The following is a 26,065-nucleotide window of genomic DNA, read 5'->3' on the forward strand; positions in this document are numbered from 1 at the left end:
CTCGTTCTCAAAGAATTCTTGGCCTCTTGTCTCTCCATCATTGTTATCCGATTCTGCCTCCTCTACATGCTTCAAGCTTTGGGCGGCCTCCATCCCTTGCAATATCGACTCCTCTATCTGTATACTATCCTTATCTACGTTGGGAACATTGCTTTCATCATATACTCTTGCACTTTGGGGAGCTGAAGGTACAACATACCACCATTGAGGTTGTCAGGGGTTTGGATAGAAAATTACATGCTCAAAATCACATAAAAGAGAGATTGAACTTTTGTGACATATACCATGTTGTAATAAAATTTAAAAAAACATGAGTTCATGCACCTGTTCACACAATGGGCTAGCAATATAAAAATATTATGCAAATCCGTCCATCTTTTTTCAAAATTTATTTTGAGAAATCCAGATGGACCTCGTTGAGAACAATTGCCCTAGCTCCTTCGAGTATCACTTTGAACCACTACACATTGAATAGGATCATGGAGAAGATACGGTAATCCATTGTGATAATACTTTGCAAGTTTCCAAAATACTCCATCTCATCTATAATGGTGTTTGGATCCATGACTCGCCATCGGCTCTCTTGCTCAAACTTTTCCATGATACCACAATCCGTTGTGGTGCACATTTTATCGATACGATCCACGCAAAAATGTCATTTGTGCGACCACGCCACATGGTATATTTTGTATTGTACATTGAAACGGTTAATTAGTTGTCACATATAAAATTTAGATATGACATCTTATAAAACATGTGGTCACCTTTGGACTATATCCCCTTGAGAATTCTCACTCCTCAGTTGAGACCTCCGCCCCTTCGCGAGAGGCTGCAATCAAAGCTTCATGTAACTATCAGATAGACATAAATTGCAACATCTCCTCTATGCCCTCGGGATATCGAATCAGTCGATGGTGCGTACTACGTTGAAATTCAGATTGTGTTTTTTTTCGATCTTTCCTGGCTTGCTCGTACCTAGCGAGCCATGTTTCCATGGAGGCATGGTGCAACGTACAGAAACGATTCACTTTCTCCTCCATTGTAGCATCCATCCTTTTTTCTACCCCATTTCCAACCACCACATCTCAGGTCACCATCCTTCACAGCGACCATAGCATACTATTGTCTGAATCCACCGTTGTTGGTAGCCACTGTGAAATATGCACTAACGTCTTAGATACCAACCAACCTTTAGCCATGCTACCTTTTGGACAAGCTCGTTGTCGCACAAAGCCTTTCAAGGTTTTCACGAAGCGCTCCAAGAAGAATATCCATTGCGTATGGATGGGTCTAGTAATCTCCACTTCGTCTACAAGATGCACCAGGAGGTAGGTTTGTAATATGAGCATGTTGGTGGGTAGGTACTTCTCAAAGAGACAGAACGTCTCCACTGCTCCCCGCCTTGTAGATTCTATAGAGGATGACTTGATCTCCTTTTGTGAGATCCATTGCACTAAATTTGACAACTTGTAAATTGCACCACGTATTTTTGGAGTAACGCATCCTACGGTTGTGATCGGTAGTACAAGCCACAAATGAAGAAGCATTACGAACAATGATTATACTCCAAAGAGCAAAATATGCAAGCCACTTACAATCCATTTGTAGTACAAACCTGTCATATCTTATAACAATCATGAGATTTTAGCCCTGATAGTTGGTCATCTTTAGAAAATGCAGATTTGAGAGGACGCATCATACCCGTCGGAGTGTGGATAGACCTGATAATTTGCTTAACAATGAGCTCTTCTTTAGTGGACAAAACCCAAGGAGCACAAGGTAGTTGCAAGCGACCATCAGCACTCGATGTAGTGTATCTCCCCATAGAAAAAACAAACCATGGTTTTCTGAAATATCATATTTCACCTCTAACATTTTCTTGATGAGCCTATCCCATCAAAAACCTCTTCCTAAAGGCATGCCTCTCAAACCTTCTAACCCCATGTTTTGCATTTTCCTAGACAATTGATCCTCTATCTTCATAGAGCTAATTGAGTATTTTGTCTTGCTAAAATCTGATAATCTTGCCCATCTCCTTGCTACTTTTGGTCTCTATTCTCAATACTTGGTGTTCTAAATGGTTATTTCTTTTGTATTTTCTCGATTTTTTTCTTTCTTAATTGGAATCATCATTGCTTCCTTGAAGGTACTTGGTTCCTTAATTTCTAATTTAGTTCTCACCTCTCCCTATAAATTGTTGGGGGTAAAGGTGCCTCTACCTAGCCGCCTGTGTATTACTATACTGACAGTACTCGCACTGCACACTACAAGTGGGGGTGCCCGTCACTGTCACTTTATTCTTTATTATTTTAGTGACAATTTGAATAAAGTAAGGCCCGGTCACACATTGTGACTGTTGAAGTTCTCATTGGTGTCTCTTCTCTTCTTGCTTTTGCTCTCCACCATAGCTCATTTCCAAGCAAGCTTCGATCTTTCTCACCTTTTAACTAGTATCAGAGCTTTGGATTAGATCTTGATCATGGAGCTTGGCCTGGCATTACTTCAGCCTGGATTAAAGACCTAAAGCTTGGAGCTTCAATGCCAGCCATGGCTTCTTCCCCGCGAGGTAAGATTTCATTTCCCGCCTCTCCTCTGCCCTCATAGGCCCTTTGCAGGCATTCCTTGGCTTCATTGGGCACCTTGTATGTCCCCATTTCCCCCCTTATCCTTAGCATAACCAACAAGCCCCATAGTCAGCTCACGTTTTTTTATGCGCCTATTTCAAAATCCGGCTAAAAAATCCCATTCTTTATCTTGGGCATTCAAAATCCAATTTAGGCAAGGTAAGAGTCTAACTTGGGGTTTTGGCACGCTCCGCACGCGATGGCGATGTTAGATTTGCCAAATTCTGATTACAACATTTTTTGCAACAGATTTGAGTTGATTTACAACAAAAAATGTCATGCTCTTAGCTTATGTGATGCTCCTGAGGCTTGGTATTTGATGCCCAGATACTTTAATAATATTTTTCCAATGTTTTGAGATGCTTTGGGACTTGGTTTGAGCTTCCGTAGCTCGATTTATGTAGGGATTTACTGCTGTACATTGTTTGGGTAGAAAGGTTTTATCAAGGATGGCTTATGCATAATGCTCTTTGTTGACATTCGGGTGTCTTGTTGGATGTATTGATGCTTGGTCATCATGGTTTATGCTTGGATATGCTATTTGAGAGCTATTGAGCCTTGATTTAGATGCAGACACTTCGTTATTGGTTGGGATTTATGCTACCTTGGTTGACAGGTTATTTTACCTCCAGTTTGGTTATGCCTATTGGTTTCGGGCTATGTCTTTGGGATATGCAATGAAGTATTGACCTTTGGGGTACGACATTGAGCTTGTCTTTGGTTTCGGATCTTCATTTGAGCTTGAGCTCAGCTTTGGAATTTATTTAATGCTCCGTCTTGGATGTACATATGGCATGCATGCTACCTATGTCTGACTGGTCTTGACATACTTGGCCTATGCCACTACTACATGCTAGTTACATTTTTTGGAGCCGATTGCTTCTAGTGCCTTATTTTGGCTTGCATCTGGCTTCCCAAAACTTACTTGGGATATTTCTTGGCTTGCCAGAGCTATATTTGGGATACAGTTGATGTCTATGGACTTTCTACTTGGAGGCTACAGAGCCTATATGCTCATGATGTCTTATTGATATCTAGTCTTGGATCTTTCATCACTGGTGCTCTCATATGCCTTTCTTGAGCCTCTTGACTTGATCCATATAGCTTTTGTGCAGTGGGAGCATCGTTGGATGTTTGGCAAATATTGAGCAGGTGGTTTATGCTATTGAGCTTTGAGTTTTCTGAGACTGGGATCTTCTTCACTTGGATGTTGCATGGTTGATATGCCGTGGTCCACATACATGTACTTGGGATGCTTTGGGCTTTGCACTTACTTAGCATACACCTCTTTGTGTCAGGTCTTGCCAGTGTTGTGCACACTTTGCCCTATTACACAGGGGGTGTGCCGGCTTAATGATGGATTTGTTTGACATGATTGGGTGTTTGCTCAATGTCCATATGACTGTCATATGCTGATTTATGCCCGCTTGATGTTGGTTATGCTTTGACAGTCCACGGTTGACTTGGTGCATTGATTTTGCCTGTAGTTTGCTCTCATTGTACCTCGCTATAATTTATTACAGCAAGCAGTTGTGTATGGACTGATGTGGAATTTTCATACTGAATCATCTTGATTTTATGTACTTTTGATGGTACTTGGTGGACATCATCATTAGCTATCAATTCGTAGTCATCTTGCCTTGGTTTTGGTGGTATTTTGGCTATTTACAATAGAAAACGACAAGCAGTTTTAAACTGTCTGCACTGTTTTGGACTACATTATGGGTTCTTCTTCCATTGACAGTGCTATCTTCAACATCACTAAGCTTGATGGTACAAATTATGTCTATTGGAAGAGCCAAGTTTGGTAGGTATTGGTGCAAAAATAGCAGATAAAGCCACTAAGGATGCATGTCGAGCAGCTTTAGACTATGATTGATGACGAATGGGATGAGCTTGATGAGTTATGCAAGTCCACCTTCATTTTGTCTCTCACTGAATATGTGCATTACATTGTGGTTGAGGAAGCACAAAGTGCTTGGCAGCTTTGGGATAAAATTAAGAACCTCTATGATAAGAAAAGTCCAACAAGTCAGATGTATTGGTTGTAGCAGCTTATGGACGTGCGCATGAAGGAGAATATGACAATGTCTACTCATTTGAGCCAGTTCCATGCTATTCTCAAGAACTTGACTTAGCACGGTATTACCTTTAATGATGAGGTTACTGCATTGTTTTTGCTTGGGACTCTAAGTGAGCCATGGAATGTATTCCGCACTGCCTTATGTGCTCCTACTACTATTTTGAACTTGCTTGATGTAGAGAGTACTCTTCTACAGGAAGAGATTAACCATAAGAACTTGGATGCCTTTCGTGTGTCGCATGCTTTTACTGTTAGAGGTAGAGATGGTAATGGAAAGAATGACTATGGGAATGGCCGTGGCAGAGACTCACAAAAGTCTAGGTCTAAGTTGTGTGGTAAGTCATGCAGCAAGTCTCTGGAAGAAATGATAATGTGACATGTCATCATTGCGGCAAAAAGGGTCATATACGCTCACAATGTCATGAGTTGCTCAATGAGAAGCACAAAGAGAAGGGAAAAGACAAAGTTTAGGAAAAGTCCTCTAATCACAGCATTATGCTTGTGAAATCTAGTGTGAAAATCGAGGAAATAAATGTCATGCAGATTGATGACTCCGATGAGGAGTACATATTTGCAGCTAGTTCTTGTGATGCTACGTCATTGACCGATGTTTACTCTATGTATGCGCAGTGCTGGCTTTTGGATTCTGGTGCTTCATTTTATGTTACACCATGCAGTGAGTGGTTCCACTCCTACCACACTGTCTCTGGTGTAGTTCGCTTGGGTGATGACATGTCACTTGCTATTGTTGGCATTGGGAATGTACGACTGCAGTTCTCTACTGGCAATACTTTTTTGTTATAGGATGTACGTCATGTACTTGCACTTACACATAGTCTTATGTCTGCGTGACAACTTGATGATGCTGGGTTTCATGTTTTTTTTGGAGATTCTGCCTAGAAGATCACCTATGGTAGACTTGTGCTTGCTAGAGGTACCAAAGATGGTAGCCTCTATCCTCTTGTAGTTGATGGGTCCTCTGTTGACCATGTTTTGTCAGTGGGTTCCATCCCACATGTATCTCTTTGGCAAGCCCATTTGGGCCATATGTCCTTGAAGGGAATGAAAATGCTTTCTGGTTTGCAGTACTTACCGCCCCTTAGCTACACATGTTTTGATTCATGTGAGCATTGTCTTTATGGGCAGATAGACTAGGAATACACATAAGAAGTTTAATAGGACACACATGAGTGGGCTCTTGGCATTGGTACATTCGGATGTTTGTGGGCCCATGCCCTGTCAGTCTATGGGTGGTGCAAAGTATTTTGTGACGTTCATTCGTGTAAAGTCTGGGCTTACCCCATTAAGCTTAAGTCCGAAGCCTTGGCCATATTTCAGAGATGGCTTGCATTGGTTGAGAACCAGATTGGGTATAGGCTGAAATGCCTTAGGACTAACAATGGGGGAGAATATGTGTCATGTGCTTTTGAGCAACTATGTGATGAGAGGGATATTAAGCATCAATTGACCGCCCCCTATATCCCACCCTAGAATGGTTTGGCTAAACGGATGAATAGAACCATCTAGGAGCGTGTATGCAGTATGCTTAGCTATGCAGGCTTACCACCCACAGAGCTTTTGGGCTAAGGCAGTCAGTACAGCTGTGCATATCATAAATAGATCACATTCTAGTGGTTTGGATTTCTAGGTTTTGCAGAGGAGGTATAAACTGGGAAACCTCCATCTTATGCGTATCTACGTGTCTTTGGATGTGAGGCATTCTGCCATGTGCCCAAAGATAAGCATACTAAGTTGGATCCTAAGAGTGTCAAATGCATTTTCATTGGCTATGGGGATGTAGGCAAGATAGGTTACCACCTTTGGGATCCGCAAGCGCAGAAAGTCATCCACAGCCATGATGTAGTCTTCCATGAAGACAAGATGCATCGGTAGCCTGAGAAGGTGGTAGAGATGCACATGGTTATATTTCAGAGAAGGAGCCACGTGCTCTTGCATAGCTAGTTGGACAACCTGCAGTAGCAGTTGGTACACATGGCCAAGGTGTTGGATCGGCCGTAGAGCCTATCATGAGACGATCTACTAGAGATAGATGTCCACCTGATAGATTTGAACCCTCGATGCATTATGTCTTGGTTACAAATGCAGGAGAGTCTCTCACCTATGATGAGGCTATCCGCAGGGGTGACAGTCACTCCTAGGAGAGGGCTATGCAGTCTGAGATAGACTCCCTCCACAACAATATGACTTGGGATTTGGTTGCACTGCCTTAGGGCAAAAAGGCTTTGCCATGCAAATGGGTGTACAAGTTGAAAAGTACCCCTAGAAACCCCAATCCGACTTATAAGGCAAGACTTGTCGCTAAGGGTTTTAAAGAAGAGCATGGAATTGATTTTGATGAAGTCTTTTCTCTTGTAGTCAAGATGACCACCCTACACTTGGTTTTGGCCTTAGTCATGCAGCTTGACTTGGACTTGTACCAGATGGATGTCAAGACTGCATTCTTGCATGGGGATTTGCATGATGAGATATACATGGAGCAGCCTAAGTGTTAATCCCAACACGAAGAAAACAAAAAGAAGTGGAAAAGACGCAGGGCAAAGGCGGAAAAAGGTAGCCCGACTGAAGAAAGAAAAGGAGGAAAGGCCAAAAGCGCAAGGGCAACCTTAAAAGTCCAAGGCAAAGGCAAAAGGGGAAAGGCCCGTTTTAAAATAAAAAGGCGCACCCTGAAATCTTGTAAAAGAGCGCCGGGCTCTCACCCGTGCAATTTGTAAATGTAGATGGGCGGTGGAATGGAAGCTAGGAAGATAGAAGGACAATGGGAAAAAGGGCCTAGGCTATGGGAGGCCATGTAAAAAGGGGAAAAGGGGATGACCGCCCAAAAGGGATTTAGGGTTTTGTATATAAAGTTGAAAAGTGAATGAGAAGCTCATTCTTGTGTGTGGCCAAAAGTAGCTCTCCTCTTCTTCTTCTTCTTCTTGTTCTTGCTTGCTTGAGCTTGTGCTTGAGAGAGGGAGTGTGAGAGTGTGAGGGAGTGAGTGTGTGAGGGTGAGGGACCGAGGAGGAGAAGCTCTCCATCTTCTCCTCTCTTCTTCTCTTCTCTTCTCTTCTCTTGTCTTGCTCGTGGCAATGGAGCTTGGAGCGTGGAGCTTGAGGATGGAGCTTGCTTGAAGCTTGCACTTGGATCGTGGAGCTACCGGAGTGCGCGGGAGAGGAGGTAACTTGAACGGCATCAAGGTAAGCTCACTACACCCGTAGATATGGATGGCGCGTCGGCTATGTGAGAGGTAGCCATTAGTGCTCGGCTTGGAACGCTTGAAACAATAAGCGGTCCATGGGTCTTGGCGGTTGAGTGAAAGCTCCCACATTTTGGTTCCGTTGCCGGGACCAACGGATTCAAGCCTTGAGCGCATGCGCGCTTCGAATCGAGCATCAAAGTAAGGGGTTTCCCCCGAATCGGTGCTTGAGGTAGATAGGTAGTAAGCGAGGGGGTTGAAGATGGTATTCGATCCCCTTGGCAAGTAGGTTTGTTGCTTTCTGAGATTTATGTTGTGGAATGGAGTAGCATAGGTATTTATTTTGTGATTTGGATGCATTTAGGGTAGGAAAAAACAAAGAAAAAGAAGAAAAAACAAGCAAACAGCAGGGTTTTCTGTTGCTGTATAACAGGTTAAAACAGGGAAACAGGGGACCAGATTCAAGTTCTGGGAAGGCAAGGACAGGGAACTGGCTGTGAGGTTTTGCAGTGCTGGGAAAGGACCTTAAAAGGCCTGGGAGGCCAGGACAGACCTCAGTTCCTTGGTTTTCCTTGAGAGAGAGAGAGAGAGAGAGAGAGAGAGAGAGAGAGAGAGAGAGAACTTCTGGTTCACAGGGCGAGGAAGCACTGCCTCGATTTCTAGGCACCGGCGATTCGTGCTGCTCCAGGTGGGTCTGATGTTTTCCAACAAGTGCCTTGATCAGATCTAGAAAGCCTGTGGTGATTTTGTGCACCAGGCAGTGAGGAGGGGACAAACGCGCGGGAATCGCGTTCGCCGCCGACGCACTTGGACCAACTCGCTGTGGTCCGATTCCCAGAATCGGACCACCCGAGTTTGGGAGTCGGACCGCCGTCCGATTCCCAGAATCGGACCGGACTGATCAGACGTGCCATGTGGCACTCGGACCAACACGTCGGATTTTGAGAATCGGACGCTCAAACCAATCCGTCCGACTCGGACACTTGGACGAGTCCATAATCGGACCACTCACAATCGGATCAGGCCGTCCGAGTCCCAAAATCGGACCAGACAGAATCGGACCACCCTGTCCGATCCGATTCCCAGAATCGGACTACTTGAAAATCGGACCACTTTTTGATCCGACTCCTAGAATCGGACGTGACCAAAATCGAACCACTGGTCCAATCGGACCCACCCAAGATCGGACGTCCGATTCTAATAATCGGACTCCTGAAAATCGGACATCTGAGAATCGGACAAAAAACTGTCAAAATCGGACACGTGTCTAGAACACAAATTCTGATACATCTAGACCCCGAGATCGACCCCTAAGGCTACGTAGAGTTGAAGGCACATCACAGATCCATAACCGGGCTAAAATTCAGAGCACGTAGTTCAAAATTTGGCTATAAACGGTCCTCCAAATTGCATATGGCATCTACCGTAACGGCCCTGCGGGCCAGGGGGGACTGCCCCCCCAGACCCCCGCAGAGGGGGCGCCCCCTCCACATCTCCCCCGAGTAGGTTGGAGAGAAAACGCGCACCGTGACAGGCCTCCCAAATTGGAACCTAGTGAAGTAATGGCTCTACACGAGCATGGATTCTCACGTGCAAAAGAGCAGCCAAAAGCCCATACCCGAATAGAGACAAACAAAGACCCTAGAACCTCAACGGGCCAATCTAGCCATCACAGGCAAAAAGGCCACATCACTAGAACACAAAGACATTGTGTTCACACCATGTCTAGTCAGAGCGAAATGCAACATCAGCAAGCTACAAATGCCAAGATGACTAAACATGAGACTCTTGACGAGAGATGTACCTTGAGCAACACTGCACAGACAACCCAAGACAACAGTGAAGAATCCACATCTGGTCGTGCAGTCGAGAACTCAAGGGCATCTGTCAGAAGGCTTAAATTTACAAGCCAGGACCCAGAAGATGAAGACATAGTACCACCTGCTTATCTTAGGGTCAAACTCACCACAAAAAGAGAGCATACTATTGATGCTCTAATTGATGAAGGAGCAGATTTTAATATCTTGACCTATGAATCATGGACCCTACTAGGCCAACCAGAGTTGACACCGACTAGTGCAACTCTTAGCCCTTATGGGGGACACCCACAAGCACTAATAGGGAAGTGCAAAATCCTTGCGACAATTGAAACGGAAAGCTTGCCTATCCTATTTCATGTTCCTCCAAAAAGTGCTAGCTGCAGGAAGGAAACCCTCCTAGGAAGACCCTTCAAAAGGGCGACCAAATGTGAGGCTGACTATGTAGCACAGAGGATACACCTGACACTACCGGGTGTGAGGATAGTCACCACCTTTAGCAAGGGTGACCTTATCGACCCTCAAGGAAAAGGCAAGGAAGGTGCTGACGTAATAGTCAAGCCTACTGACGAGAGCAAGGACTTGTTGGAAAAACTGATACAAGCACATGTCGAACAACGAGAACCAGTGAGTGAGGCCAGGCCTGAACCAAGAAGGTCAAGAGACAATGCCAAGGACGGGCTTTGGACTTACAAATATCGTAGAAGACCCCAAAAGAAGCACAAGCCTTATAGACGGAGGCGACGATGGAGAGCCAGCACAACGCCACGATGGATATCCAAGGCGTTGCTTCGGGCTCAAGGGTATTATGTAGGCAACCGATGGATTTGGGTGCCAAAACCCCTTGCCAAACCTCCCTGGTCGACTGAAGGCCAGAGTGCATCAAAAGCAACGAAGCACAGGAGGAAATCTAAGAGAAACTCTAGGTCTCGAGGTAAGAAACCGGACATGAGTGTTCGAAAGAAAGAGCCTCAACCTAGCATGCTTGATAAGCAGATGTCATACGTAGCCATTGAGCAGGCACAAAAATCGTTAGCGCCCAAGGAGCCTTTGATTCCCCAAGGGGAGAACAAGCATCATAGGCACAACATTGCTCAAGGCAAGGCTGATCGCTCAACAAAGAAAATGGCACAATCGTCTAGTAACCTCGAGCAGACCATTCAGCGAGTGCCAAGTCCACCTAAGAGTCCTAGATCTTCTATGCCCTCTTCTCCCAAACAGACACAGGAAGCACCACAGCAGTTGTCAAGGGCGACTGCTCAGTTCCAATCGCTATCTCCATCTAAGCTTCCAACCGTCAAAGAGGAGGGACATGATGCCATCTGTACCTCTCGACCCAAGGATATGCTTGAGCCACCTAATGCGATTAGATCAACTCATGTTCGATCTACACAAATGAGTGCTCAAAGGCCAACGAAAGACACAACCACTTCTGATCGCCCTAGGGACTTGACACCGCAATCCACCAAGGGTAGCCAGCCCACTGAACTAGTTGCTACTACTTCCAATCAGGGATCAGATGGAGAAGTTAAACGCAAGGGAGTTGGTTGAAAAGCTAGACTCTCCGAAAAGAGCGACAGTTGTGCCCTCACAACCGGGCAAGGCTATTCAGCAAACCACGGCTATGTCCCGTAAGGACACACTAGAGAAGGGAAATGCTGAGGCCCGACCAAGCACATCAACGGTCGATATAGCCCAGGGTCCTGAGTCATTGAGAGAGGCACCTTCATTGACCAAGAAAAAGAGGAGAAAGCAGAGAAAACAACAACAGATGCAGGTGGTTGTGGACCCCAAGAACATTGAGACGAAGGGCGCTGGAGAGCAGATGAATAAAGCATCGAGTCCACCCACCAATGAACCCATTGATGCCTCTCCTAATAGCGGTGAAACCTCAGACACACGTGTGTGCTCTGACAAACCAAAGCAACAGTTGCCATCAACAGTTGCTTGCAACACTCTATCCACTGACAATAGAACTCACATTGATCAATCAACAGTGGATAGAACGCTGTCACAACGGGGTGACAAATCTATACCAGTCACATCCGAGAAAAACCATGACAAAATGGTAGCAAAACCTCAGGAGAAACGTGAGAACCCCAAGAGCATAAGAAATCCTAGTGTTGACCAATCTTGCTCATCAAGGCCTGAGCCCCCAGCCATGCTAAAGCCTAAGGAAACTCTTAGAACTTTGCATGAGATAGCAACTGAGCAAGCCCTTATTGAACATAGAAATGTCGCAGAATGCTTAACTGAGTTGGAGGCTAAGCTCAAAGTGGTCGTACGTGTCTACGTCCTTGCAGACGTGGGCACGATCCCCAAGGAGCAGCTTGGAGAGTACTTGACCTTTCCTCTATCATGGGAAGAACAAGAACATCTTAACGGGCACTACGACAGGCTCCTGCATGAACAGATGCGACTCATCCCTGACGAGGAGGCTGATGAACTACGCTTAACCGTCACGTTCAATGAAGTGCTCTGCCGACCGAATCTCGTAGACCTAGAGTTACTAAAGCGACTGTCAGCAGGCCAGAGTCAATTTGAGCGGCGTTGGTGTGAAAGCCGCGTCGTAATGGCCGAACTAGAGGCTCAGATCATGACGGTCTCAGAAGAGAGATTGGCCAAATGGCGATCCCAAAGGGACCCAACCTACGTGGCACCAACTTCCCTTCGAGTGCTCACTGACATTCGGGGTGCAGACTTGGCTGGGACTAGGCTACAGGGCCCTTTGATTGATAAGGTTCTCACCGAAGAGGAGTTACATATTGCCAGTAGACTCGGTCAAGGTTCCATGCTAGTCGACGTGGCAAAATATCTATAAGTATTAAGTCAGCTGCCACGAATACTAGATGCGTGTGCTATGCTCCGGTACAACCCCGAGTTCTACACTTGGTTCTTATCCTCGTGATGTGACATGGATTCATAGATATGTATATAAATAAACATTGATTTTTGTGTCACCATGTATAAACAATATCAACACAACACACAAGAAATGATAGTCAAGCGCAGGGAGAGGAGTCGGGTTTGACATGCTAAGCTCCTCAGGTCCTCCTCATATCACACTTTTAAAAGTCGAGTGACCAGCCCCACCTCCAAGTGAAGGGCATGCAACCCATATTGCCGCCATAGGAGGCCTTGACCAACAACTCTGATGGTGTAGACAGGGTGGAGTCTCTTCCTATACACCTTCTTCCCTTTTTGGTCTATCCTTTCGAGCATGTGCCCTGTCCCACTCCATGACAACCAGTCCACGCGACTTAGCATAAACTAATGTCCGCTAATGACTGGAGGCTATGCGAACATCAGCATGGGGACCATTCCCCTACAACAAACACCGCATGCCTCACTCCTCCCTTTTTTGTCATATGCGCTTCATAAACCACACTAAAATCCCTTCCATGCAAACAGTGGTCTCCTGTATCAAGGTCTAACCCTTGGTTCGCACCTTGCAGGTTTCCTTTTTTGGCGGAACGCATGGAGAATCATGAAGAGTTGGCTTGCAAAGACGCTCTTCGCAGAAGGCGGGAGCATGTGGCACGCGCCCCTCCACCAGAGCGCTATGTGCCCACCATCAAGAGGTATGCCAAGAAGCAGGGCCCTAAGCGACATTGCCCAGGGCGAAGGCCGAAGAACCCTCGAGTTCAGAAGGTCGAGACCCGAAACCTGCAACAGGCCACATCACTAGTGGTGCACACTCCCAGCTCCTGCTCGGGCCCCAGACGCTCAAAGGCAGAAAGGGCAGCTCGGGAACGAGAAGAATTTAATGAATTATTTAAAGAAATTCTGGAGACGGTAGCGAGCCGGGATTACACCATTCATATCCCGGCCGACATGTTCCCTGCTCACCCCCACAGGAGTCCCACACCAGCAGAGCCCCAATCACCCGGCCATCTAGACTCGCCCCGCCTCGTACAAATCGAGTAGCCCATAATGCACAAAAAGCTTATCAAATGATAACTGGCCAGGACTTTTTGTTTTTAAATGGTTAAGTGTTCCCGACTTGTTAAGTGTTGACATGTTCCTGACTTGTATGAACTCATCACATCTGCATTTAATATATGCTACTCCTTGAGCAAAAGAAAAAGCTAATCAAGCGCAGGTGATAAATGTCTAGTCAACACCATAGAATTCAAATAAGTGATGTCTCCTTGCATTGCACTGGTTTATTATAGTTGCGGCATACACAATGCATATGCTCTCATGAAGCGACAAGTGGATGCAGGACAATACAGGTCCTTGTGCGACAATGTTCAATACCCAATCACCGCAACACCCACAACCCCACAATGAGCCGCGGCAAAGCCACGCTGCCGACAACACCCTTGCCAACCGCCCACATTGCATGGCCCACAAAACATTCCTGGGCCACGCCCCTTTCTGGGTCAAGCTTTATAGTTGGCTCACGGTAGTCGTCACCTCAATTGTACCCACATCGCATGTGCCGCAAGGAGGGTTGCAATATCTCAAGTGTATCTCCCCCTTTCGCCAACTGCTTCTCTAACAACGAGGCTAGGGCACCATCATCATGGTACTATTCATTTTCGAAGCCTTCGAAGCTTGACATTTTCCAACCCATTGAAAGGCTGATAGCCTCAACATATTGTAATGGTTGTACTCAGGCCAAAAAAAAAAGAGAGAAAAGAAAGCAAGAAAGAAAGAAAGAAAGAAAGAAAGAAAGAAAGAAAGAAAAAGAAAAAGAAAAAGAAACAGAAACGAAAAGAAAGGAAAAGAAAAGGAAAAGAAATGAATGGAAAAATAAGAAGCACCCACGATCACAGCACAACACCTAGGGGTCCTCAAATTAGGTACGTCTGGTGACCTTGGTCGACCGGCTTCGTCCCTAGTCCCCTAGCCCCCTACAATCACCCACAATTGTTCAGGGCACATCAAGGGCAGGACATACCTGGGGAGCTTGTCTCGCCTAGGGTTAGACCTGTCACCCTGACCCACTTGCACAATTTTCCCTTGCACTGTGCCTTAGTACCATTGCAATCAGTGGTGATAAGCACCACACGATTGGCCATGAAAAGTACACCATACTCACCAAGCAAGTCCAATAGTTCCAGCTACTAAAAGTACGGTGTCCCTGTATTCAATTATGCTCCATCGTGTAGTCATAATGCAAAGGATGTCTCATATACCTTCACGTGTACTTCTTCTCAACACGGACAACTTTGCTTCATCCACACATTGTTATGAGAAACTAGCCCACGGTCTTATAACTACGTAATATCTAAGTATGCACGAGCACTTACATAATATTTGCACCAAAGTATATGCACAGTTTGGGTCCTCAAGTGCAGGACAATACTCTCAGCTTGCTTAGAGTTCGACCTGTCTCCCAAACTAATCAAATATGTCTTGTGCACGATAAGAAGACTCGCACTACCCCTTAAGGAGAGACCACATGTGAGGTTTTCCAATTGCAGGTATAAGGTGTTGTTCGCTCTTCATCAACACTCAACTTTGAATGCTTGTCCCTTACCATCCGACAAGCCCGCAAAGAATCATCATGTGTAGAATCCCTAACAAACCAACACTTGTGCTGGCCATCAATGCAATCCCCAACACACAATAGCCCTACCACCAACTCCAACAACCTTCCACCAGTCACCTGGGCCACCAACAGGCCCCAGGACCTTCTGCTACACCACCACCAACACTCCTCCATGGAAACCATAGGCGTCCTTGTCACCCACATCTTCGGTGCATGCTACAGCCTGCTACCTACGACGGTGAGTGCCATGGGACTGGCACTCGTCTAGGAGGGGGGTAATGTTAACCCCAACACGAAGAAAGCAAAAAGAAGTGGAAAAGACGCAGGGCAAAGGCGGAAAAAGGTAGCCCAACTGAAGAAAGAAAAGGAGGAAAGGCCAAAAGCGCAAGGGCAACCTTAAAAGTCCAAGGCAAAGGCAAAAGGGGAAAGGCGCGTTTTAAAATAAAAAGGCGCACCCTGAAATCTTGTAAAAGAGCGCCGGGCTCTCACCCGTGCAATTTGTAAATGTAGACGGGCGGTGAAATGGAAGCTAGGAAGATAGAAGGACAATGGGAAAAAGGGCCTAGGCTATGGCAGGCCATGTAAAAATGGGAAAATGAGATGACTGCCCAAAAGGGATTTAGGGTTTTGTATATAAAGTTGAAAAGTGAATGAGAAGCTCATTCTTGTGTGTGGCCAAAATTAGCTCTCCTCTTCTTCTTCTTCTTCTTCTTCTTCTTGCTTGCTTGAGCTTGTGCTTGAGAGAGGGAGTGTGAGAGTGTGAGGGAGTGAGTGTGTGAGGGTGAGGGACCGAGGAGGAGAAGCTCTCCATCTTCTCCTCTCTTCTTCTCTTCTCTTCTCTTCTCTTGTCTTGCTCGTGGCAATGGAGCTTGGAGCGTGGAGCTTGAGGATGGAGCTTGCTTGAAGCTTGCACTTGGATCGTGGAGCTACCGGAGTGCGTGGGAGAGGAGGTAACTCGAACGGCATCAAGGTAAGCTCACTACACCCGTAGATATGGATGGCGTGTTGGCTATGTGAGAGGTAGCCATTAGTGCTCGGCTTGGAACGCTTGAAACAATAAGCGGTCCGTGGGTCTTGGCGGTTGAGCGAAAGCTCCCACACTAAGGGATTTGTGGAACCTGGCATGGAGCACCTAGTGTGAAAATTGAAGAAAAGTCTTTATGTCTTGAAGCAGGCACCTAGGGAGTGGTATCATAAGTTTAATGCCTTTATGCAGTCACAGGGCTATAGCAGAAATGCTATGGATCAGTGTCTTTACACGAAGAAAGCCCATGATGACTCATTGCTTATTTTGGTACTTTATGTGGATGATATGCTAATAGCAGGGAAAGCTCATGATGAGCTAGATGATCTTAAATCTTAGTTGAAGAAGATCTTTGAAATGAGGGATTTGGGACAGGCCTCTCACATTCTTGGTATGTGCATTAAGTGCGATAGGCATTAGGGACTACTCTACCTCTCACAGAGGGAGTACATTCATAAAGTCCTTGAGCGTTTTCACATCCAGGAGGTAAAGCCTATTTGCTGTCCATTACCTTCTTATGTGAAGGTTTCATAGGCCGATTGTCCACAGATGGATGAGCATAGGGCTGAGATGGCCAAGATCCCTTATGCATCAGCCGTGGGTAGTTTGATGTATGCCATGATAGCCATTCATCCAGATATTTCTTTTGCAATTGGTGTTCTGGTACACTATATGGTTACACATGGAAAAAAGATTTGGGATGCCGTAAAGGGTATCATGAGATACTTGAAAGGCATAGCAGATATGTGTATTTGCTATGGCAGCTTGGATACAAAAGTTGTGGGCTACATAGATTCCGATTATGCAGGACATGCAGATAGTAGGAATCCACTTCCGGCTATGTCTTTACCTATGCTAGAGGTGTTGTTTCTTGGATGTCTAGGGTTTCCAGGGTTCAGAAGTGTACGACTCTCTCTACCACTGAGACGGAGTATGTTGCAGCCACTGAGGCTCGCAAGGAGGCTATATGGTTGGGCCCTTTGGTTCATGTCCTTGGGATTGATACTATACCTACAATGCATTCAGATTCTATGAGTGCTATTCAGCTAGCCAAGAACCTGGTCTTCCATGCAAAGACGAAACACATTGAGGTGAGGTATCACTTCATATGTGGGGTCGTGGAGGACAAGTCTGTTGACCTTCTCAAGATCTCTACCGATGAAAATCCTGCAGATCTACTCACAAAAAGCCTCACTATTGAGCGCTTTGCCTTCCTTAGGAGATTGATGGACGTTGGATGAGATGACGTTTTTCCTCATCCTATTGTACATGTGTACATTGTACTGTCTTTTTTTCTTTTCCCTCCTCAGTGGGGCAGATTCGCCTTTAAGTGGGAGGTTGTTGGGGGTAAAGGCACCTCTGCCTAGCCGCCCATGTATCACTACACTGACAGTACTCGCCACTGCACACTGTAGGTGGTAGGCGCCCGTCATCGTCACTTTATTCTTTATTCTTTTAGTGATAGTTTGAATAAAGGAAGGCTCGGTCACACATTGTGACTGTTGGAGTTCCCATTTGTGTGTGTCTCTCTCTCTTCTTGCTCTTGCTCTTCGCCATAGCTCACTTCCAAGAAAGCTTCGATCATTCTCACATTTCATAAAATTTCCACAAAATATTTTATTTTTAGCATTTCGGGTACTCTCTCTCCTAGGCCTAGAGATGTGTTCTCAAGATCCGAAAGTTGGTGTATACTAGGGTGAACAATTCTATGGTATGGTCTTCTTTTTTTTGGCAAAGTTCTTTTTTCCACCAAAGGTCCTAGGAAGTCTAAGGCTCTTTAAGTGTTTGGTAGCTTCATATTCCTAGGAATAGGATGATTTCTCAATCTTAGAATTTTTTCATAATCTTCAAACCAATTTCTACCTTTATCAAATAACAACATTTTTAGATTTCAAGTTTCAAGTTTGAGTAAGTAATTCACTGGATCATATGTCCAAGTTCCAATTTCTTGAGGAATCGCTGAGGATCCTCTCCTTTTGTATCATGAAATTCTGGAAAGGAATTGGCCATTTGAAAATGGTCTCAAGAAAACAATTCAAAAATCATAAACAAAGTCAATTTTTAGCACTTCTCAGTGGGGGCACTAGAAAGGATGTTTCATGAGTAGTGATCGAGACAAACCCCAGTCACAACGGGAAAACACGCGAGGAAAAGGAGTGCTGGTAAATTGATTTAACTTTGTTTAAGAATGGAACTTTACAAGAATAGTTTTTGTCAAACACGAGTAAACCAACAACACTTATGCCTCATGTAGTCAAAATACAAAACACACAAAGCAACAATAATCAGTCAAGCCATAAAAACATACCTCAATTTGTCAATAAACTCGCGAGTCCACAAAACTTGTTACTCCCACAATGCTTGAAAACTCAAATGGACCAAGATCTACCTAGAAACTCTTGTTTTTGCATTCCAATTTTATTCTTGTGTGACCCTCCTACATATGTTTATAAGTTCTTGACACAAGAAAATGGAGGCCCATGTGATGGCAATCATTTTCATTGGTGCAATGCTCATTTGTGTAACTTTGTCATGTGTTTCTTCTAGTGATTGTATTTTATCATGTATCATATGATTGTAGTGTTATCATTCTATGATTGCTTTCTTGATTCCTACTTTGGTTTTTGTTTTTTATGTTGCCATGTCCCTTCTCTTTCCCTTTGTTTTTACTATTACAATGGAAAAACCATAGTATGAAATGTGTTCTTCATTATATAGTGATACAAAAATGGTTAAAATGTTAAAATCATACAATGAAATATATTTTGGTTTATGTTGTGGTCACAAAAATAGTGAGATTTTTGTGACAAGTTTCAAAGATTACTTGTACTTTTACTACTCTTCACAATAACTTTGTCATGAAACCTTTTCTTATAGGTCATGTATCAACTGATTCCAAGAATCACCACCAATGCTAGTATGCCAAATAAAAACCTATACAAAGGTTTAAAGTCTTTTAAAGGATGCCCAAAAACACCTCCATGAGGGGATGATGTGTAGTTACTTTACTTAATACATAATGCACCTTATGATTTTGTGGAAAAATTGAAAAAAAGACATATTGAGTATAAATATTCATAGAATGATCAATTCAAAGCTTAAGTTTAAAGAAAATGTTTTTTGAAATGAGAAGAGGAGGAAAATGTACATTGATAAGGATAAAAAGTGGAATGTCTTGCTTACTCTTTAGAAAAAAAGAACAAGAAAAAATGTGTTGCTCTTGAGAAGACAAGGAGAAAGAAGAATCATAAAATGTTGCTTCTAGTCTTATAACACCTTGTGTGTCTCATCCATTAGTCAGTTGCAACAAAATAAGAGTAGAGACGTGGGAGCGTGACATAGTTTTATGGCCATGTTCAAAAAATTGTGAAACATCCCAGTTAAGATTACGACATAAATGATGTCTTGGAATTCCAATCAAATGCACATATAGCAGTGATAGCTTGTAGGTGTGTTTGAAAACATGTAAAACTGATTGCTTTGAACATGTGTAGAAACACATAATTAACCATGTCGAAAAATCTTTCAAAATATAACTCGCTCTCTTTTCAAATCAATTTGAATCCTTGTTTTGAGACAAACATAGTGAGAAAGGAGTTGAGAAAGCACTGGATCTCGATGGAAAAGACACAAGATGAGACCATGAGCTCCCATGCGAAAGATATCATGGTTGAGAGCTTTCATAGAGAAAGGATCCCTTGCCCACTATTCTTCTCCACACATATGAAGGTGAATTCATTTTGTTATCTTTTCCTTCCCCTCTTCATTTTACTCATTCTATTCTTATTTCACTTCTTTATCTTTCTCTTATTGGTTAAAGAAGGTGGCCTTTATATTTGTGAAGGGGGGCAAGGCAAGCTCCATAGGTTTCAAACAAGGTGACATCATATAGAGATAACTTCCTTTTCTCCTTTTCCTTTAGCCTCTCAATGGTTAGATTTATTTCCTTTGTCTATTCTTGCTATGCTTTTTTAAATCTACTTTTGATTAAGATGAGGTTGAAAAAGCTGTACGCATAGACTATGTGGAGCAATAAGTATGTTTATTTGTGCATGTAAATACATTCTATTGGTTTGACCACCTCCCTATAAAAATAGCTCTCTATGCTGTGCAATCTAGCAATGTGGGCTTGAGCATGTAAGAGGATGGGTGAGTACAATGGCGTAAGAAAATCGCTCTCTATGTTGTGCAATCTAGCAGTGTGGGCTTGAGCATGTAAGAGGATGGGTGAGTACAAGGGTATAAGAAACACCTTTTTAAATGTGTTCGTAAATGTAGTTCAATGTTTGACCACATCTCTATAAAAACATCTCTTTGTGTTGTGCATATGAGCAACATGTGTTTGAGCGTGTAAAAGATTGTATTTTTACATGCATCAATAAATGTGATTCACAATTTGACTACCTCTCTATAAAAACAACTCTGTGTGTGTGTGTGTGTGTGTGTGTGTTTTGCAGAAGACTAATAACATCATGTCACTAAGTGTGTAACAACATGAGTGAGGTTTTTAATATTGTTTAAGGTTTTTGATCCATACTTCTTTATTTTAATATCTAGTGTACTTAATTTCATTTGTTGGTTGTGGTTTTATAGATGGAGACATATATCCTTGTGTATGTCATTGTATGTGCCATATTACTTTGTGGTGCAATGGCTTGCATATTTAGTAAAGCATTGCAAGTGAAGATGGAGGTGTATGATAAAGAGCAAACTTGCTCCATGTACGATGTGTACATTGCCACGATAAGATCTGAATCCTTGTCTCCATAGCAAACACTTTTTAGAAAGGGAGCCCCACATGCACCACTAATGCATACTCATTAGGATGCTTTATTGAAAGCTTTAATGGCTTTCAATTTTCAAATATTGTAAGCAAGCCAAACTTGGCATTTTTGTAAACTCATATTTCAATTATAATGCAAGAAAGAGTATAGGTTTGTCCGTCTCTTTTTGGTCCTTCAACTTTTTCATATCAAGTAATGATATTATATATATATTTTAATACAATGTGAGTTAAGTTCATATAAACAAAGTGCAATGTGTATGCAAGGGAGGATTAAAAAAACTAGGTAGCTACTAATTGCAAAATTGTGGCTTCAGCCACACTTCTGCAACTATCAGCTTCCTGGTTTTTTCCCCTATTTTGTGTGCTTATAATCATGTGAATATGACTATAAAAATATTAAAAATGTGTGTTTATAAAGCTACAAAAAATCAAATTTATACGACTTAAGATAAATGTGATGTTGCATAGGGGTCTTCTAATGGGCTTTTTGTCATGATTGTAGACGCACTCTTAAGTTTTTTTTTTAAAAAGTTGAGAAAATGCATTTGGAGCGTCGTTTATGGGCCTAATCGCCTGTAATGAGCCCTTCTTCCACCATTCTCTTGAGAAGACTTGACTTAGAATGAAAATTAATTAGCAGTAGGTTTCACATTTTATCTCTACTTTTTGTGCAGTTATAATGATCATAGTTATAATTGCATTTAAACCTTTTAGTTTAATACACATTTATAGCCACATTTAAAAGCACAAAAAGATTTTATGTTGGCTATGACTATTAACCATGTCTATGCTTCCATTTTTTTGTAATGTAAGTGACCTCAACAATGATGACATAAAAATAGGTACACCCCCAAATTGAAGAAGCCTAGAATGATTGGCCACTCAAACAAAGGGATTTTCATCACAATGTGCTTTCCACAGAAGGTTAAGCATGTAGTAACCTTTTGTTAGCAGCTTTATTTGTGAAAAGTAGGCCCCTCAACTCATGTTAGCTAAGGGTAATGGTTTTTTAAGAAGAACCACCTTGTTATCTCACCATTAGAGTACATATGCCCTAATTGGCAGTGCTAACAAAGAGCTATGATGACAAAAGACTAACATGATCTAATACTTCTTAAAGCTTGAGTATAGCCCTATCATTCAAAACCAACACATGTAGACTATATTTGAAATGCTTAATTAGATGTAAAGAAGATACAATTTCTAAGTGCAAAACTTATGAGAAATCATAAGATAGCATAGTATTTGATATGATGATGGATTGATTAAATTCTAGAAGATCGAAAGGTTGTATTTGATATGCTTAAGGAAACTTGCATATACAAAATTGCAATGAGTCACATGATATGAATGCACCCTTACCAAGGAATCAAAAGCCCGAGATAAATCTTGCCTTTGACTCGTTAGTTAATTTTTTGGATATGCAGTCAAGAATTTCTTCGTTTGATATGTTTGAGCTCTCTATACATATCGAGAATGGATATCCATGTTTTGAAGGATTTCTTTGTTTGAGCTCTCTATACATATTGAGAACACATTGAAAAATTACCACCTCTTTCTTTTTTACCTCTATAGCAATCAATCAACCTCATCATTATTTTATATATATATATATATCTCTCTCTCTCTCTACCCCCTATAAGTGACTTCAATGGAACAATGTAAATGGGTACACACCCAGAGTGAAGGACTTCAAAGTAGCCAGCATCTTTGGCAAAGAGAGCCTCATCATCACGTGCTTTTCATGGAAGTTCAAATGAATAGTGGCCTTCAAAGAAAGTGGGTGAGCAATTGTTGCCCTTTGGTTATTCACATTATTTCCTTTTGTTATTAGCATTCTTTCCTTTTGCTCTTAACATTCTTTCCTAAAAGTAGGCCATTGAGAACAAGTTAAATACAAGCAAGTTTTTAAGAATGACCACCTTGACACCACATAGATTTGTTATGGCTTTTCCATCTCTTATTGTGGCATCAAATAATTTAAAGGTGATCGTATATATATCAAATCTCTACAATGCTCTTAATTTCGAAAGCATTCATCTTATTTTATAATGTATAATGTCTTGATGTAAGTTAATAACATTGTTTGTTGCTCTTTGTGTTTCTTTTGCTTCTTACCTTGAGACTTTTTCTCCAATTGTTGTGTAACCTTTCTATGACTCGTTTTCTTGACTACTACTTGACTACTACTTTGCTTTTTCTATACAGTTGCTTGTAGAACAAGAAAACTATGTCCCTTCTCTTTCCCTTCCACTGAATCATTGCTAAGATTCCCAAATCGTACTATGAAATATAATGGCCTTTATCATGTGGTGGCCACAAAAATATTGAGATTCGTATAATAAAATTTAAAAGTGACTGTATTTGTACTTCTCAATCAAGTTAGCTGTGAAATCCTGCAAAATGAAGCATTTACTTCCCTTCTTAACAAGTTTGTTGTGAAACCTTTGCTGAGGACCAAAGTGGAAGGCTAGCAGTAGCATGCGTTAAACAAAGTTTAAGAACAAAGTTTAAGGATACCTATAAAATTCTCCATGAGATAATGATGTGGAGTTACTATACTCAATACATAGGGCACTATACACACACACACATCCACAACTAGCACAAATGACAACATACGGAGTGTAAAAATTCGTGAAATAATCAATTCGCGCTGAAAGTTTTCTGAAATCCAAAATGAGCATGGGTCAAAGAATATATAACTTTACAGCTATTAATTGGGTTTTAGAAAAGAAAATAAAAGAAAAGACCTGGAGACTTCGAATGCCACTGTCGGAATCTTTTCCTGGCCATCGAGCTACAGTCGAGTCAAGATGGGTTCTGTAGATAAATGTGGCTCACAACCGAGTTATCAAACGCGCAGACACACACAGACACAGACACAGAGAGAGAGAGAGAGAGAGAGAGAGAGAGAGAGATTGGCAATGGCGATCAGAGACGTTAGGTGCAAGCATTGTAGTTGCAATCGGTCTTTCTCGAGCGAGGGTGCGATGCTTCAGCACTTCGCTGCTTCTCACACATCTACTACTACAAGTGGGGATCGGTTGCAGTGCCCCAAGTGCGGGCGCTCCTTCGACAGCAAGCCGGCGCTGGAGCAGCATTGCAGGGATACCAGCCATGATCTGCATGGAATTGCGGCTATGCCGGTCTCCTCGCTGGCATTAATTATAAATCGACATGGGATTGCGGCTATGCAGATGCTGGCATTAATAATTCGGTATGGAATTGCGGCTATACAGACGCTGGCATTAGTAATTCTGTATGGGATTGCGGCTATGCAGACGTTGGCATTAATAATTCGACATCGGTTGGCGGATGTTGGCACCAATGATCTCAGCCATCGATTGATGGCTGCCATGACCTTGATCAGTGGCGGCAGCACTCATGATGTTGTTGGCGGGACGCATGATCGGAAGGATCCGATCAACAGTAAGGATATTTTGCTGACGACGATGAAAGTGTCGTGCGACGATTGCGGCGAGAGCTTCAACAGCTTCGACGCCCTTCACCAGCATCGGTGGGATAAGCCCTCCCATACACGTGTGTCGCGATGGCGCACGCCAGTGCACGGCTCCAACGTTCGAGAGTGCTCGCAGTGTGTGGGGGTGTTCAACGGCGGCGATCAGCTGGAACAGCACTTCATTCGAGCGCACCCGTGTATCCTCTCTCTCTCTCTCTCTGTCTCTGTCTCTGTCTGTCTGTCTCTCTCTGCCTGCCCAATTGCAAAGCAGGTTAGTATCGGACCTTTATCTTTGAGAGAGAGTTCTCTCTCTCTCTCTCTCTGTCTCTCTGTGGCAACGATGTATTGCGATCTGATCTTGATGAGTGACCTTGACATAACATCGTCATGCAGTGACTGAGATAACTTTCAACACGGGGGATGAGCGTAGCACCGACACATGGATACACGTGGCTGAGAAATTCAAGCTTGCATGGAAGCGGCCAATGGAGTCGCCTGTCGTGCAGTATATCTTCAAGGTCAACAACATGGGGTGGAGGAGGAGAAAATCCGAGGAGTACAGAGCGGATCTGAAGAAGCAGATGCCGAAGATCAAGCAGCTGGAGGAAGAGGAGGAGGGGGCAGACCTGGACGTGAGGCGGCGGGTGCTCCAGGACGGCAACGAGCTCCAGCGCTACCACGGCACCACGGTCATGTGCGACCTGCTGGGCCGCCTGCAATCGACGGATCATCGAGATGATGACCTGCTGTGCTCCATCGAGGGCTGCGGCCTATGTGGGATCTTGGAGGGCGGCTTCCGGACGGCCAAGTGCCGCGTTTCGCGCTTCCAGCGCTTCGGCAGAGGCATCTACGTCTCCGCGACGTGCAGCAAAGCCCATGACTACGTCAGGATGAACGCCGGCAACCACCAGCAGCTAAGGGTCATGCTGGCCACCAAGGTCCTCGCGGGACGCATCTACCGGTCCACCCACAACCTCACCCAGCTCAGCAAGCCTCCCCCCGGCTTCCACTCTGTTGAAGGTGTACCCGGGCCCGTCCTTAACTACGACGAGCTCGTCGTCTACGACGACCGGGCTATCCTCCCGAACTACATCATCTTTTACTCTGTGAATCACATGGGAGCACCTCCTGGCTAACCAAACCCACTATCATCTATATGGCATCATATATGGTGTCAAAAGTTCACTTCCACCCCAAACTAGTTCTAGCTTGGAGTGCAGGTGTGCTTTTCCACCATATATACTACCATATTTGCTTGTTTAGCCAAGATTTGGACCCATGACAATCACAACTAAATATTATCATTTCGTATAGTTTTCGGTATACTTTCATCCTGTGAAAGTAACTTTTGTTACCATATTTCAATAGTGATGTGTGGAACATACTTAGGATTGCCAGGGCACTTGTTCCCTCTTTAGGAGGTTTTCCCCCCTGGTCTTATATGTGGGCCTACTCACTTTAGGGCATATTGAGTCTTGTAAATTTTCTCTATTGATACTACTCAATACACTTTGTTATGCTCTCTTAAGCTCCTTTTTCTTCAAGTTGTGTATGTGCATTCTTATAACCCTAAA

The 26,065-nt window shown here is 43.5% G+C and overlaps 1 protein-coding gene across 1 annotated transcript; it reads left to right on the forward strand.

The window, feature by feature from the left end:
* Positions 1–23,826: 23,826 nt before the first annotated feature.
* LOC148031599 (uncharacterized) lies at positions 23,827–26,035 on the forward strand. Its single transcript, XM_087685180.1, has 2 exons — positions 23,827–24,688; positions 24,885–26,035. Exons 1-2 carry the CDS (start codon positions 23,845–23,847, stop codon positions 25,625–25,627), a joined length of 1,587 nt encoding a protein of 528 aa, XP_087541306.1. The 5' UTR covers positions 23,827–23,844; the 3' UTR covers positions 25,628–26,035.
* Positions 26,036–26,065: the final 30 nt, after the last annotated feature.

This window comes from Lygodium microphyllum, chromosome 9, assembly GCF_053477565.2.
Source record: "Lygodium microphyllum isolate KBCC chromosome 9, Lygodium_microphyllum_v1.1.10, whole genome shotgun sequence".
Lineage (NCBI taxonomy): Eukaryota > Viridiplantae > Streptophyta > Polypodiopsida > Schizaeales > Lygodiaceae > Lygodium > Lygodium microphyllum.

Bases quoted from the DNA above. Each gene is read 5' to 3' on its own strand.
- LOC148031599 (XM_087685180.1), top strand. From the start codon at position 23,845: ATGGGTTCTGTAGATAAATGTGGCTCACAACCGAGTTATCAAACGCGC. The intron at 24,689-24,884 runs GTATCCTCTCTC...ATCGTCATGCAG, and splicing joins CTTCATTCGAGCGCACCCGT to TGACTGAGATAACTTTCAAC.